The sequence below is a fragment of the Watersipora subatra genome, chromosome 5 (genome assembly GCF_963576615.1).
Source record: "Watersipora subatra chromosome 5, tzWatSuba1.1, whole genome shotgun sequence".
Taxonomy (NCBI): Eukaryota; Metazoa; Bryozoa; class Gymnolaemata; order Cheilostomatida; family Watersiporidae; genus Watersipora; species Watersipora subatra.
In genome coordinates this window covers 54,384,303-54,400,451 of record NC_088712.1, presented here as the reverse complement: position 1 = coordinate 54,400,451, position 16,149 = coordinate 54,384,303, and the positions used below count along the sequence as shown (strand labels likewise).

At 37.5% G+C, this 16,149-nt stretch overlaps 1 protein-coding gene and 1 long non-coding RNA gene across 3 annotated transcripts in view; both read right to left on the bottom strand.

Annotated features, from left to right (window-relative positions):
* LOC137396285 (uncharacterized) overlaps positions 1–16,149 on the bottom strand; it is a 117,013-nt gene that overhangs the window by 31,638 nt on the left and 69,226 nt on the right. The gene's annotated exons all lie outside the window — the stretch shown is intronic.
* LOC137396283 (protein numb-like) overlaps positions 460–16,149 on the bottom strand; it is a 35,424-nt gene continuing 19,734 nt past the window's right edge. The window contains exons 8-11 of one of the 2 annotated variants that reach the window (XM_068082480.1): positions 5,436–5,566; positions 2,546–2,746; positions 1,944–2,124; positions 460–1,822 (exon numbers count right to left, since the gene is read on the bottom strand). In XM_068082480.1, the coding sequence (XP_067938581.1) occupies positions 1,459–1,822; positions 1,944–2,124; positions 2,546–2,746; positions 5,436–5,566 (877 nt within the window). In that variant the 3' untranslated portion in view covers positions 460–1,458. The remainder of the gene's footprint in view (positions 1,823–1,943; positions 2,125–2,545; positions 2,747–5,435; positions 5,567–16,149) is intronic. The other variant, XM_068082479.1, reaches the window with a different exon arrangement.

The following is a 16,149-nucleotide window of genomic DNA, read 5'->3' as shown; positions in this document are numbered from 1 at the left end:
AGGTTTGCTTGGGTAAAAGGGGCAATTGCGTGACACGGGCGTGAGATGCGTGAGGCAATTGCGTGAGAGTTGGCAGGTATGTGTCTCAAACCTTTTTCCAAGGTCATCAATTATCAACATTTCGTAACACCACGAATTACAAATGGCCAGACTAGGTCAATGGAGGAACCACATAGAGAAATAAAGCCCTTGGTGAGAATGTACTAAGTTTTGGACTCTTATCCTCTGAGTTAAACAGAAATTTCAATATATCTTTGATTTTTGGGCATAATTATAGTACCTTTACCGACTGAATGACTGAACTGTTATTCTTACCATCATGAATCTAATACACGTAAAGCCATAAAATAGTAATTTTAACCCAATTTTAATAACCATTGAAATACAAGCAGAAAATCTAATGTTTCAAATACTGCTTTAAAATCAACTGAAGTGTGTAAAAGTTAATGATTCAAGACAAGAATACAAAATCGTGTTATATTTGAAAGCAATTTACAAAAATCTACACATTATATAGCAAACACCTCAAAAAGATACTAACAGAAGGCTTAATTACTAATACATGCAATTGAACATGGCGACGAGAAAAAGCTTCTCCAATTATGGAATAAACAAAGCCAAGAACAATTTTACAGTTTCATTAATATGCTAGACGGAATAATGAAAATATTCAACAACACGTAGAATATTGAGCAGAAGTAATCTTTATGAACATAATCAAGGTGAAACAAAAAAGCAAATGGATATAATTTACTAAGCGATATGTCCCTTTTCATGTAATTCATTGATAGAAGTTATTAAAAACTAAAAAGGTTATAATAAATTCAAATTTGAATAATATATATAAGACAGTGTATTAGAATGTATGGTATAAAAGAAGTCTGGACATTGTGCTAGATAAAATGTTTGGGCTGTTTGGCAGTGCATACTGAAAGTGATATTCTTATTAGGATAGAAAAAATTGAATTTAGTTACAAGCCGAATTGCCCCAAAGGTGGAGATAGCTCCAAACAGGATCTAGAGGTAAAACTTGTTCGATGCAAGCCTGAATGTGACTATAAAAAAGGGAAGGTGCAGCCATCTCACTAGCTGATGTTAGGCGATTGGGAGTTTTTAATATAACCTGTCGAACCAAGAATAGGGAAGTCTAGAAAATACTTTTGATTTCATTGCCAACATAGTTTTCTCTATAATCACGAGCTAGTTAGTGTCACATTGCCATGGAGACACAGAAGTAGCTATCTCTGTCACTACAAACTAGTTAGTACCACATGTTTCTAGGGTTACACAGCATGATTGATAGGAAACTGTTCGCCGGAAATAAACCATATCCAGATATGTACTCGCAGCAAACTGCTAGTTGAGTCGTTCTTTTAAGCCTGTTTGTTAAATGCTGACTGCCAGAGAACTTGGCGATTGATGGATAGACCAGAGGAGAGAAAATTCGGACGAAGGGGGTCACATCTTCAGCTCAAATTCTTTACTAAACTGGGTTTGACTCGAGGCTTGCGGAGTGCTTGAAGCTGAGCTAGGGCTAGTTACAGATCCACCAGTTAGGAAGGGATTCGTTGAAGGGTTGTGGCGCAAAGCCCATGCTGTATCGAAAGGATTCTGGGGATTAGCAGCTGCCAGAGGAGCGACTATGCCCGCTGACATACCACCATTGGTCAGTCCAGTATTATTGTTGCTATATACTTGCTGATTGGTTGTAGAATGTGATGGCAGCTTGAAGGGATCGATGGTGACAGAAGATGCTGGGGAGCTCGTGACTGGCTGAGAGAGGAGGCCATATTGAGTAGATGCCCCGGCAGAAGGGCGTGGCCTAGAAAAACCAAGATTGCCAAAATAATGTGCCAAATATGACCAGATCGCAATCAATGAACAATATTTTTTACGCAGTTAATTGTGTTTACAATGATTGAAAATTAAAAAACGACAGTTACCTAACAGGAGACGTCGCAGTCGGAGCTACAGATGTAGAGCCGATAGCCGATTGCTGTGTGACAGAAGCTGAAACAGGAAGAGGCTTAGTGGGAGGTAGCCAAAAGTCATTCTCCTGAGGAGCAGGCGCACTCCATGGGTTTGGCTGCTTGACTGGATCAACTCCATTTAGTGCTGTTGAACCTAATCACACAGGGATACTTGTTATATGCCTAAATAGGAAACTAGACCAGAAGCCCATTGTACGTGAATACAGGAAATGCCATCGGAATGGAAGTATCAATGTACAACCAATAGGTAAAGTTCAGTAAAAGGTGATATTATAGAGCAATTAAAAATAAAATAATACGCTATAGGCATTTAACTGTAATCTATTCACTTGACTCGATAGCATTAAGTTCAAGCAGCCTCGAAATAATAGATTGGCAGGCTCTTGTAGTGCGCAAAGTAAATCAGAAAGCAATCCAAACTTTTGGGTCAAGTTTAGGGATCTTATTAACCACCTGGTTAGCTGGCCTATGCACCAAGGGTACTCCAATTTATAGCAAGAACTCAAAAGCAACTTGAGTTCTTAATACAACTAATTATGCGAGAGGTTATTGACAGAGAGCAATACCCGCTGTGACAGTAGGTTGGCTAGGAACTGGTGCTGCATCTTTGCTCTTTTTTTCTTCGTTGTCGAGACCTGTGAGACCCCTCGTTAATTGTTGGCACATCTCAGCAATAGGATCTAAGGCTTCTGCTTGTTTACCAGACTCATTTCCAGTGAGAGCCGAGGCCAGCTTTGCTGACTGTGGGGGAGATTCTAGAAAAAATAACAAACACTGTCGAGTAGACGAGGTTCACAAGTTCACTCTGACAAGAACGAATACAGTTGGCTATAAATGTCATCAGTGACCGTACACCTAAATCCAAAAAAGTGCAATATCTAATGTTGCATGGCGAGAGGAATAGTTCGTGAAATGATTGTTTTGCAACAAAAAGCCTTAAAGCCAAAAAATACTGTCTTACAGAATGTCTAGGAGTAAGACAGATCTATCGACAAAATAACTAGCTCAGAAAATAAAACATCAGGAAATACATTGTTGGGTTATAAAATATTTAAAGCTATAAAATATATTGAGCTGTAGACTATCTCAGACTATATACTATCTCAGACTATATACTATCTCAGACTATATACTATCTCAGACTATATACTATCTCAGACTATAGAATATCTCAGACTATAGGGTATCTCAGACTATAGGGTATCTCAGACTATAGAATATCTCAGACTATAGAATATCTCAGACTATAGAATATCTCAGACTATTGAATATCTCAGACTATAGACTATCTCAGACTATAATAGACCATCTCAGACTATAGACCATCTCAGACTATAAACCATCTCAGGCTATAGAAGATCTCAGGTTATAGAATATCTCAGGCTATAGAGTATATACCATCTCAGGCTATAGAATATCTCAGGCTATAGACCATCTCAGGCTGTAGACTATCTCAGGCTATAGAATATCTATCAATATAGAAAGCTGATTATCAGTATAGACTAGGTCTACAGCCAAAGTGTAGACTAGGCCTACACTGATAGCTCCCACCTTAAGTATCCTAGACCAGGAGGCTAAAAACAAAAAGGAGACAAAGATAAGGAAAGATGATTTTTCATAGTTTTTCAATACATATACTTCAATGTTTTTTGTTTTCTGTCCCATGATCTAATTTACTTCAAATAGCATTGACTGGTGTAAGTAAAGTTCATATTTATCCATCTAGTGAAACTCACAATTTGTGTCAAGTATTCATCTCAGGTGCTTCCGACTTGAAATTTTAAACTAATGACAGTAATGTATACTGCTGTCACAGATGTCAATGGCCCGTGACACAAGTGTGGTGTGAGCCACTGAATGTGTCACGTGAGAAAAATGTTTTAGAATTAAAAACTGGCCACCCTAAGTGAGACTTCGATCTCTACGCGATGAAGTGCTGTTGACACCTGAACACCATATTTTGTTCATAAATAAAATAACAAATTTCTGGTCGGCAACAAAACCAATGAAAGCAACCATGCAATTTGGTTGCGTAGACAAAACGGCATATCAGCCTGGAATACCCAACCTAAGTTTTGTTAAACGGTGGCTGGGCCAGAGGCCTGACCATTTTACGTAATAATGGTTATTATTTGTCGATAGTTAAGGTTGCCAACTGCATGATCCTGAAAAACTAAAGCATTGATAGCTGATGCCTGAAAATATCGCAAAACTGTAAGCTTTAATGAATTTTCTCTATAAGATTTCTCGACTCATCGCTCAACTCATTACACTAGTAAAGATCTGTTGCTATGCTTTTGACTGCGAGTGACAGACTTGTGTCACGCCGTGTTACACCCGGCACAGTTTTCAAGGCTAGCGCCATTTTTATGCACCATAGAGTAAATCAGAATCTATCAAAATTGTTAACCAATTAATTACTGTGACCATATAATGACATTTTTCCAATAACACTGTTATAATCACAACAAATGTTCAATAAATCAAAGTTAGAACAGCTCGAAGGAGTTAGCACTCTATTTTATTCCTATTTGTATAAAGGAAACAAATTAGCTCTTTATGCAAGAAAGTTATACCGTTGCTTACTCCTGCAGCTATTGGAAAGGAAGTTAAGCATCACTTTGCTTAAAGTGAATAAACAAAAAGGTTACAGCTTCTAAAAGCTGGGCAACATGATCTTAGCTTGTTCACCAACAGTAAATAAACCCCATTAACTGTCATAGAAGATAAACAGCATGTCTACTTGGTTACAAAAAAGTGTTGTGTTACTGGAGAAAGTCTACAAAAATAACTCTGACACAAATGCTTTCGACTCGCAATAATCATAGCTAGAAACCGCGGGAATATTTTAGGCGCAACTACATTGCTATAAACTAGATTGACCAAGAAATTAATCGTGAAATTGTTGAAGCGTTTCCTATAATTAAAACAATCTAAAGTGAAGGTTAGGAAGATTTTTTGGTCAGGAAGCATTTTAAAGTTGAAATGACTTTGAAATAGTCTATCAGTGAGCAAAATATTTTTGGAAACATCACCGACTTCCTTATTCACATCTTAAGAAAGGTTGTTTTGATTTAACCTACTGTACTCTTAAATTAAGCGAACAACAATAACAAATATTTTAACCAGTTGTAGAAAGTGAAGCTTGACCAAGGTCGTAGTCAGCACCAAAGTCTTTCACTCAAGTGTCCATGTTATGTCTTGCGCATGCGCAATAAATATGGAAACACTAACAAAGTCTAGAGAAAGATAAGCGTTGTGCGACTTCCTCTGTTTTAACCGTGTGCAGGGGGAACTAGAGAGTTTATGTACATTACAACAACCGGATATTTATAACTATTAACATGATTCTAAAATTAATGTTTGATTTATAAAACCACTCGGTATAGGAATCCTTACTCAGAAGTTGTCTCTGACCAACTCATGGGATTAGCAGGCACCTACCTATTGGTTCTTCTCCTTCAATGATGGGAACATTAGTGTTCGTCTTATCGAAGTCAGCCTGCTGCCTAGATAGATTGCTCGGTAGCTCGTTTAGCCTAAGAGATAAATTTCTTTTGAAGGGAGATGTTTGGCTGCAAAAACAATAACTAGAAATGAATGAACCTGCCAACAAACAGTGCCCAAAGTAAAGCCAAATGTTCAAAGGTTTTAAAGGTGCTGTGCAATTGGTATAAGCCTGCGTAATGAAAGCACTACAACAAACGAATCGCTGCGGCAAATCAAGTCTATCAACCTCCTGTCAGCCTTCAAGGACAATCGGAGCACAGGCAATGTCTTGCTGTCAATTTGCCAGATTAAAGTTGCTAGCGCAATGGTATTTCAATTATCAAAAAAAAAAACAACATGTAGCATGAACGGCGAGTGCCATTGTACCTGAAGTATTCCCATTTTGTGATCAAAACAGAACTTTTAGTCAGAAGTTTTTGAATCATGTTCATTATCTCGGGTAGCAACCAACCTACATGGTAGTATCAGCGGGTCTGCTATACAATGATGAATTATATGTTTGAAAGCCGGACTGACAACAAAACCCGCATAGGAAATAGGAAGGTCTTGTGGCAAATGGATGTTTGGTTTCTAACCCTAAAATACCAAAAGTCAAATGAACATGAAGGATTTTACTGGCTGAATGACAAACGACTGATTGGAGAATAACTTGGGCTTGGCTCTGGATGGTACCTGAATAAAACATCAATTTTCATAAGTTGTATTTTAACCGGTCCTTGAAAGAAAGACTTGTGAAAGCGTGTCTCTGTCTCCTCTTTGTTGAAACTACCGTGTTCAAGTCTAATATTTAAGTGTGACCTCCATTTTTTGGTAAAAGATCCCTACCGATGACGTCCTTGCTACATACTTTCAGACGTGGGTGGGGCATGCTTTACTAAAGTGTTTTTTCATCACTTGCAAACGTTTGAAAGGTTTACAAAAATCATATGTAAAATAGCTATGGAGTATGCATTCTAACATTCTATCTGTGTTAGGTAAATGTTGAAGTGTTACTGATGTCCCAACGATAAACATTTCTGGCTTATTAGTGCACCCATTTTTCGCATGTGTTTCAGTACATCTATGATCACTCTATAAAACTACAATAAGTTACCTCAATTGATTTTACACACCTTCTTTATAAATCATCTCTCGCATATTTAATAGATAAAGTTCTCATTTTTAATAAAGGCAAAGATTACACCAGAGCATTGTAAACTGCTTCAGTCTACTCAAGTCCAGAGTTTAAAACTTGCTATAGTATGTGACGAGTCGCGAGATGTTTGTGAAAGGTATCAACATTTTGTTATTCATAACTTTTGGTATCGAACTTCAGAACGTGTTTAATTAAAGGTTGACTTGCAACAAAATTCATATTACAGTTATTTGGTATCAAAAGATTCACCATATCTTACTCTGCTGTTTGGTAGGTGCAAAATATGTGGAAATGTGATTACAAGGTCTTAAAAGCTCAAAAACGAAAAGCCGCCGTAGACTGGAATCAGTTTTTTTCTCTGACGTTGTCATTACATTTGGTTATTGTTTTGTCCCGTGATGTTCTCATGAGAATTGAATGGCCAATAAAAGGCTCAATATAAAACTTGTCGTAACACTAGTTTATAACCAACACTTCGGGTTTTACCGAAAACCCCGTATCAAATATAGATGCTCACTACTTTACAGTTTTGTTTCGGCTTGGTCTAATCATCTAGTCGTAATCTGATCATGTGACCCAATACTTCGCAAATAATTTCTGCAGCACTTTTCGATTATCACAGGTGACCAACAAGCTCACCATGATTATCAGACGATTATATGGACTCCTTCGAGCTGAGGTTAAAAAATTAAACGAATTTTTACGGTATGTTATAAGATATCAATGCTGAAAGCGACAGCGTTGCAATGATGATAAAACATGCCTAAGAACAATAGACATGGTTTTATTGAATGCGTGAAGTATATTTGTGAAAATATTTCGATGAAAGAGGTTGCATGAAAGTGTAAACAGAAGCCATATTGTACAACTATGTCCCATTTGAGCCATTTTGGAAAGAGATTCTAATCTATGGCGGTTTGTGATGGCGCGATTAACTGTTCATTTTTGAGCTTTCAGGGGCTTGTAATCACATTTCCACATATTTTGTACCTACAACATAGCAGAGTAAGACATAGTAAATCTTTTGATAACAAATCACTGTAATGTGAATTTTGTTGCAAGTCAACCTTTAAATATAAACTAAGGAATGGTAGATCATTCGTGAAGCTTTAGCGAAAGATTTGACTGCGTAACCGGTAACACTAAATCACCTTGTGTAATATATTTGAGAAGCTTCCACACACTCTGTAATGTTGTAAATTCTACCAGCAAGTACAAAGTGTTGTGATGATCATGAATGCACACCGTGTTGAACTAAATATTCTATATATCGCATATACTCGCACGGTCACCGATATTACAGCTACAAAGAAATTACCAGACGAACGGGCCAAGTTATACACAAGGGTTGGGGCGATGACAGAAATTACAATTAAATTGATAGTAGTTTGAAAATGAATCAATAACTAAATTAATTCATTTAGGTTTGCGAACTTGCACTAATAATTGGATTAACAAATGATTTTCTGTTTAAATTCAATTAAACATTAAATTACCAAACCAGTTTGAAAAATGCACCAACAATTAAATTAACATATTGATTCATATTCCAATTAAATTATGCATGTAATTAACAGATTAATTGGTAAAATAATTGCATCAATAATTACATTAATGAATTAAATTGTGATTAAACTGAATTATGTATTTAATTAAATAAATCAGTTTGTCAAACAAGCGCGTTAATAATTGAGTTAGTGAGTTAATTTTTTTCAAAAGCTGAATAACTCACTAAATTGTCAAATAAGCATCTGAGAAAGCTGCATCAATAACTGAATTAATAAATTATTAAACCCGCATTATTCATTTAATTTTTAATAGTAATTGAAAATTTAATGACTAATTTAATGCTATTGTGCATTATTGATAGACCACAACCCTGTTATACGCATGTTTCTAATCTTGTGCAAATAAAATGACATAACGCAGCCGCTCAGATGACGCAATGCCACTAATATTACCATTACCAGTCCTACGCCCAGTCATAAATATTGAGATAGCACTAAAAGTCATCCTGAAAAATTGAAACTCAATTTTAATATTAATTTTTGACTCAACCTTACATAAGTAAGGTTCTCCATATTAAGTGAATTGCACACAAATACTTGGTTGCCATTAACCCAAACAGAACACAAAGAATTCGGTGGCAGTTTTAACATAAATTTTTGTTTTTACAAAATTCCTAACTTTCAGACTTTTTGAAGTGTTGGCTTATATAAGTGGTGTTAAAAACCACAAAACAACAAGGCACAAGGCTATTCACCTAATTTCTTACACAAATAAGTATTTACTGTAAGTGTATATGTTCTAGTAAAGCACACCAAACTGTGAATATACGTGGTTATAAGCGAGTCCAGATACCTGGTACAATGTACGAGTCATGAAGGGGTCACCGTAACTCCTAGTTTTTTTTTATACCTATTTAACTTATTTATCAGGCAATGATGAGAAACAAATATTTTTTCTTTGCCAGATTCATATTTCTAAATTATTAATAACATACTATTAGATAATTTTATAAAGAGGATCACAAGTTTTATTTATCTCTTCAATAGAAAACCATTTTTTTTCCAATTTAATACATTTCAGGTTCTTGAAGAATAAACATCTAAGAATAATTGCTAAGTACATTTGATAATTTTTCGTTTTGAAATCATTTTGCTACAATGAAATGATTTTTTTTTCACAAAAAAGGTTTTGCAAGAATGACCGGCAGCAAAAATAATCTAGCAAGTGTGAGTAAATTAACAAAGAAGTCTAATTAAACAATATTAATCCATTTCATTTCCTTAGGCAGAGTGCTCTTGAATAGAATTCATAATGACAAGCGATTTAAGGCTGTCAGCTGGTTTGAAAGTTAAAACAAATGAACCAGTGTAAGAGCATAGAGTAAGCAACATATGGCAACCAACTAGTATAGCTATCATAGCTATAGCATAAAGTATAGCTATAGTATAGCTATCATAGAGGAGAACAGGAAAGAGTGTATGCGAGCAAAATAATTAGCACTAGTTACAAATGAGCGAGTACCGTCTTCTCGACTCCAACACTTCTGCCCACATCTGTAATTTCCGTCGCTCACTGTATTAAACCAACACGAAGAACCGTTAACAGTAGTGTAGCAATTCATACATAGTTGCATGTCTAGTGTACAATTAAGGCAACCAGTACAAGGGTCTCCAGCTGACACATAGAAAATGCACCAGAGATGTAACACTAATATGATGTGACATGAATTACTACTATAGAAGCGGACGATAGATAAGATTAACCATTAGTAATATGGTAAATCCCAACATGGTATCTTTACTGTACTTTAACCACAACTTGGCAGCAATTTACTTGTCATCGTTGTTAACATTAAATTTTATATGTCAACAAACTCTCGAATTGAAAACAAAACTAAGACTCCTAATGCATGATTTCACAATACCACTACTTGGAAATATTGAACAAAACAGAACAAGCATACAACAGCTCTGAATGAATTGCTCAACATAGCGCAGTACTTCTAATGAAAACAAAAATTCTTCAAAAATCTGGAGCTTGATACGGCAACTATGTACACTAATAAAGACATCATATGATCTGTCAGAAACATGTGATTATTACAACCATTCCATAGTGAATCCTTCGTTTTTCGGCCATCGTTGTCGGCCATCTTTATAGACAATTTTATTGTTAAAAACACGAAGCTTTTGCAATGAATTTTTGAAAACAATGCTTTTGTTTGCAATTTTTTATTATAGTATCAAAACAACACAAAAAAGTACTAGTAAATAAAAGAATAACGATTGTTTTTCACAAATATGGCGGCTTTTTCGTGAACGAGCGCATGTGCAAACGACTTAATGACGTAAAAAAAAAACGATGGATAGGTGAAGAGACGTTTTAAAGACGGGGAGAGTGGCCACTTGTACCCTTCAGTTGAAGTTCTTAGAGCCTAACAACCTGGCTCAATTAACTTTTCCTCTAACTTATAAAACCATTGCAGAACTGTTTATTCTATTGAACATATCCAAATCTTAAAGGAGGTGAAATATAGCAAAAAATGCTAATAAGCAAGACTGTGTCTTTAGCAGACCTGTGAGACTAAGTTTACATTTGCTTTCCTTTGACTGATGAGGGATCAATTACACAAACGGTCAAACCATGATATGCCAAGTTGAGCCGTTCCACTATCTTTTCTTTGGCTGTTGAAACTGTCATCATATTGGAACAAATTCTTTTATAGGAATACATCATATTTCGTTTAATTTGTTTCAAATCTCGCAAAACAAGCGATAAGAACTTCAGTAATTACTACACAAAACTATGTAAATCTAAATGTAAAAGTCTGAAACATTTGTAGAACACTAAATATAAAAATAATAAAAAATAAGTTTTTATTGTCACAAGGCCTTTACATTGAAGATAGGTGAATTGAGGTGCATCCTTGGCAATACAGAAGATAGAGGGTGCATAGGTAAAGATGGTGATAAAGATATGGAGGTACTAAGTTACTTTAACTCAGACCACGCAAGCCTTAAAATACCATCTAATTATATAGATCTGTTTTCATATTTTACATTTTTTTAAAATTTATCTTTCATAATCACTCATTTTATACCTTCACACCACTTTGACTTTTTTTTCATGGTAACTACTAGATGTCTCCAAAGAATTTCTTGAGAACATCAATGCGAGGGAACTTGCTCAAGTTTCACTGTTATTTGTTTTAGCTATAGAAAGCATTGCCGTATTTATTTTTCACCACTACTTTCACACGCGCTAAATTTTAATGGATCCTTAACATTGCAAAACAAGTAAGGTATGAAATGATCTTTGATATTATTTGGAAACATGCTATACGTCAATGAATTGGTGTGTTTATATGATTAAAAATCAAGGTGTAATTGTACACAGTTGTGATTGCAGTAATTTGTTTAAACTACGGTAATGTAAAAATTAAAAAAAATACACTGCCCTTATATTTTTGGTAAAGTAAAGACTAAAAAATTGACATGATTTACTACAAAAGCTAAAAAATAACTACCAACGAGCTTGTAATACCAAAATACGCCAGAAAAATCAAGTTCAGTAGAAGAGCCCCACTGAAACGCTGCTAAAGATCCCAATGATTAACAGCTGGTACAATGAACAAGGTTTTATGAAAGTATTGATTGAACATGACAGAGGGTAAAACTTAGCGCATAAACTTACGGTAACTGATATAAATATTATTATAAGTTACCCTAAAATAAGTGTAAACTGTATGCTAAAAGCAGACTTTGCAAATGAGTTGCATTTGAAGCTGCTACATCTCCTTTAAAATTCTGTTTACTCACAGTTAGTTGGCCAAACTTGCTCACTATAAAATTTCTCCTTTGATACCAACTATATCATCAATTTAACAACCAAGAATTCTCATCAATTATGGTTTAGCTAGAGATATGACAGAGATATCAAACGTAGGGCAGTCTGGGAATGGTAAAGTACCCTCTAATAGGGTACTTTACCATTTATAAGAGCGGTGCAGCGCTGCACTACTCTATAATCTTTTATCACAGCATTTTGGTTAATATTTACATACTTACATTATCGCTTTGTTAAATGCAAAACAACATAAAGGATGATAAATGGAATATTCCACTCAGCAGTTATTGAGTGCACTGTGGAGTCAAAAGTGCAGTATCAATAGTTGCTAGTTTTGTCATTACATGTAATTGCGCATCCTTAATCTATCCCTATGTTCCTGCGCTTAATATGATATGCCAACTTACAGCTATTGTTAATGGAGACTCATGGAGACCTCTATTACTCATGTTTAATACAGAAGTTGTCTTCTATCGATATTTAACCAACTGAACAAAGATAATGTCAAGGATTGGGACATTAGTTGACATACCGGTTTAATAACGTGGCAACACCACTGCTGTAATATCGACCAGTTTGCGATGCTTGGTTTGTTAACATCTCAATAAACATGGTTTAAACAAGGAACTGACAATAAAACATGACCATGGTTCTAGATTGCTTTAATAGACAGATTTTTTCACGTGCAAAATATAAACCCTGCCCTACACCCAAAGCAATTTAAACATACGACGTTCATAGCTGTTTAGTAAATATATAGTAAAAAATCTAGTAAAGCTTAAAAGAATATATATAAAAATATAAAACAGATAAATATATATATAAATCGGATTAAGCTTCAATTACTAAAGCTAGAGTGAGCTCCACTACATATTCTTATCCTACCTCTAAGACTACCACTCTGTTTGCATGTGTCAATTACTAAAGCTAGAGTGGGCTCCACTACATATTCGTATCCTACCTCTAAACCTACCACTCTGTTTGCATGTGTCAATTACTAAAGCTAGAGCGGGCTCCATACTTATTCTTATCCTACCTCCAAACCTACCCCTCTGTTTGCATGTGTAAATGCAGAGTAACACTAAGGCTATCTTTCAATCGATTACGACTCTACTAATTTAGCTGTCCACCTAATTTAATGCAATGAAGAGGATTTAATACTATGTATCATTACATGCGGCATCTATTAAAGATTTGTCAAAGATTTGTGAGCTGTGAAATGAACAGGACGAACTACAGTGTAATACTAAAAGTAAAATTTGTCCGAACACACAATGTTTTCATACAATATTTTAGCGTACATTTAAAGATCTGTAAAAGAACTTGAAATGAATTAACTTTGCAATAGAGGTCTAACCGCTGTTGAAGAGTCTTTATAACAATGCGAGGAAATACTGCCGTGCAACCACTCATTCTCCATATGATAAATGTCAGATGAGGTGGTCTAAGAAAGTTAAGGAGTCTGGTACATAACATACAATATCTCATACATATAGTACATAACTGCCCTATATGTTTCAGCAATAGCTTTCAAACCATAAACCATGATCCCAAAACCAAGACCAGATTTGACATATCTAGTGCCATAAACCACAACCAACTCAAATGTAATCGGCTAAATTCATTTAATAGCCTCAGCACTCGTTTAAGAGCTCCTCCTATGCAATATTTTAAAACAAAACTTCTACACCTACTATCCCTTGACTAATAATAACATTCACCTATTTTAACATTTCTGCATTATATTTTTGTTTTCATAACTAGAAATCTGTTGTAATCGATATCCATATCTATTGTGACAGAGCTTATACTTGGCCACTTTAATTAAACACTCATATCAATCCTCAAACTTGCTTTTTACATGTTTTATGATTTCAATTCCAACATTACTAGATTGGTTAGACCATTCATTTTTTTGTATATTGCTATTCAGTTTACTTGCTGCAGTACTTTGTGGAAAACATATCGTAAAATATGACTATTTACCCCACAATAAAGAATGCTCATATATATAACATGTACTAGTTGCCTAGTCGAACTAGTTTCAAGCTAGCTGGCATCCAGCAGCGATCAAAAGTCTTTATGAACTTAGAGTCAAATCTAACTGTGACTAATTTAGTATTAATGCTGACCTTGACATTCGTAGAATGCTTATTAACACTTATCTGTAGGCTAGCCAGAGCCCGGCAGCAATTAAAAGACTATCATACAGTGCACCAAGAACAAGCAAAGGCTACTGGAAAGCCTAATTAGAAATTATGCGCTCTTGATATGGGGATGCTATAAGCTAGCACAGGGGTTCCCAACCAGGGAGGAATTCCCCCTAGGGGGGACTTTTGAATATACAAACGGAAACAGAGAGGTGCCTGATTTATTAAATTTTTAATTTATGTCCTGCAATGCCGTGTGAGTTTCATCATTGAACCCTTTGGGTTTATCTATATCACTAGTAGCTAATAATGAGCTACTAGTCAGAACCCAGATATATGTGAGCCCATTCATCCAGACTTTGATTGGGTAGTAAGTTAAGCTATTCATAAACCAATTCACCGCCATGTCGAAGGTCATGTATTGATGAGTATTGTATGTGTGGCATTGTGTGCTGTATAAAAATTAATAATATGTTGTTACATGTTTAGATATGTGCAATAAAATGGGATTATAATTTGTATCGGTTGTTTTTAGTCATGTGAGTTGAAAGTACGCGAGGAATCAGATTTATGAAAAGGCATAACTTAATGAAACTGAGCTGAATGGAGAAGGTTGGGAACCCCTGAGCTAGCAAGGATGGACACGAGCAACCCCTAAGCTGGCAAGGATGGACACGAGCAACCCCTAAGCTGGCAAGGATGGCCACGAGCAACCCCTGAGCTGGCAAGGATGGACACGAGCAACCCCTGAGCTGGCAAGGATGGACACGAGCAACCCCTGAGCTGGCAAGGATGGACACGAGCAACCCCTGAGCTGGCAAGGATGGACATGAGCAACCCCTAAGCTGGCAAGGATGGACACGAGCAACCCCTGAGCTGGCAGGGATGGACACGAGCAACCCCTAAGCTGGCAAGGATGGACACGAGCAACCCCTGAGCTGGCAAGGATGGACACGAGCAACCCCTGAGCTGGCAAGGATGGACACGAGCAACCCCTAAGCTGGCAAGGATGGACACGAGCAACCCCTGAGCTGGCAAGGATGGACACGAGCAACCCCTGAGCTGGCAAGGATGGACACGAGCAACCCCTAAGCTGGCAAGGATGGACACGAGCAACCCCTGAGCTGGCAAGGATGGACACGAGCAACCCCTAAGCCGGCAAGGATGGACACGAGCAACCCCTGAGCTGGCAAGGATGGACACGAGCAACCCCTGAGCTGGCAAGGATGGACACGAGCAACCCCTGAGCTGGCAAGGATGGACACGAGCAACCCCTGAGCTGGCAAGGATGGACACGAGCAACCCCTGAGCTGGCAAGGATGGACATGAGCAACCCCTAAGCTGGCAAGGATGGACACGAGCAACCCCTGAGCTGGCAAGGATGGACACGAGCAACCCTTAAGCTGGCAAGGATGGACACGAGCAACCCCTGAGCTGGCAAGGATGGACACGAGCAACCCCTGAGCTGGCAAGGATGGACACGAGCAACCCCTAAGCTGGCAAGGATGGACACGAGCAACCCCTGAGCTGGCAAGGATGGACACGAGCAACCCCTGAGCTGGCAAGGATGGACACGAGCAACCCCTGAGCTGGCAAGGATGGACACGAGCAACCCCTGAGCTGGCAAGGATGGACACGAGCAACCCCTGAGCTGGCAAGGATGGACACGAGCAACCCCTGAGCTGGCAAGGATGGACACGAGCAACCCCTGAGCTGGCAAGGATGGACACGAGCAACCCCTGAGCTGGCAAGGATGGACACGAGCAACCCCTGAGCTGGCAAGGATGGACACGAGCAACCCCTGAGCTGGCAAGGATGGACACGAGCAACCCCTAAGCTGGCAAGGATGGACACGAGCAACCCCTGAGCTGGCAAGGATGGACACGAGCAACCCCTAAGCTGGCAAGGATGGACACGAGCAACCCCTGAGCTGGCAAGGATGGACACGAGCAACCCCTGAGCTGGCAAGGATGGACACGAGCAACCCCTAAGCTGGCAAGGATGGACA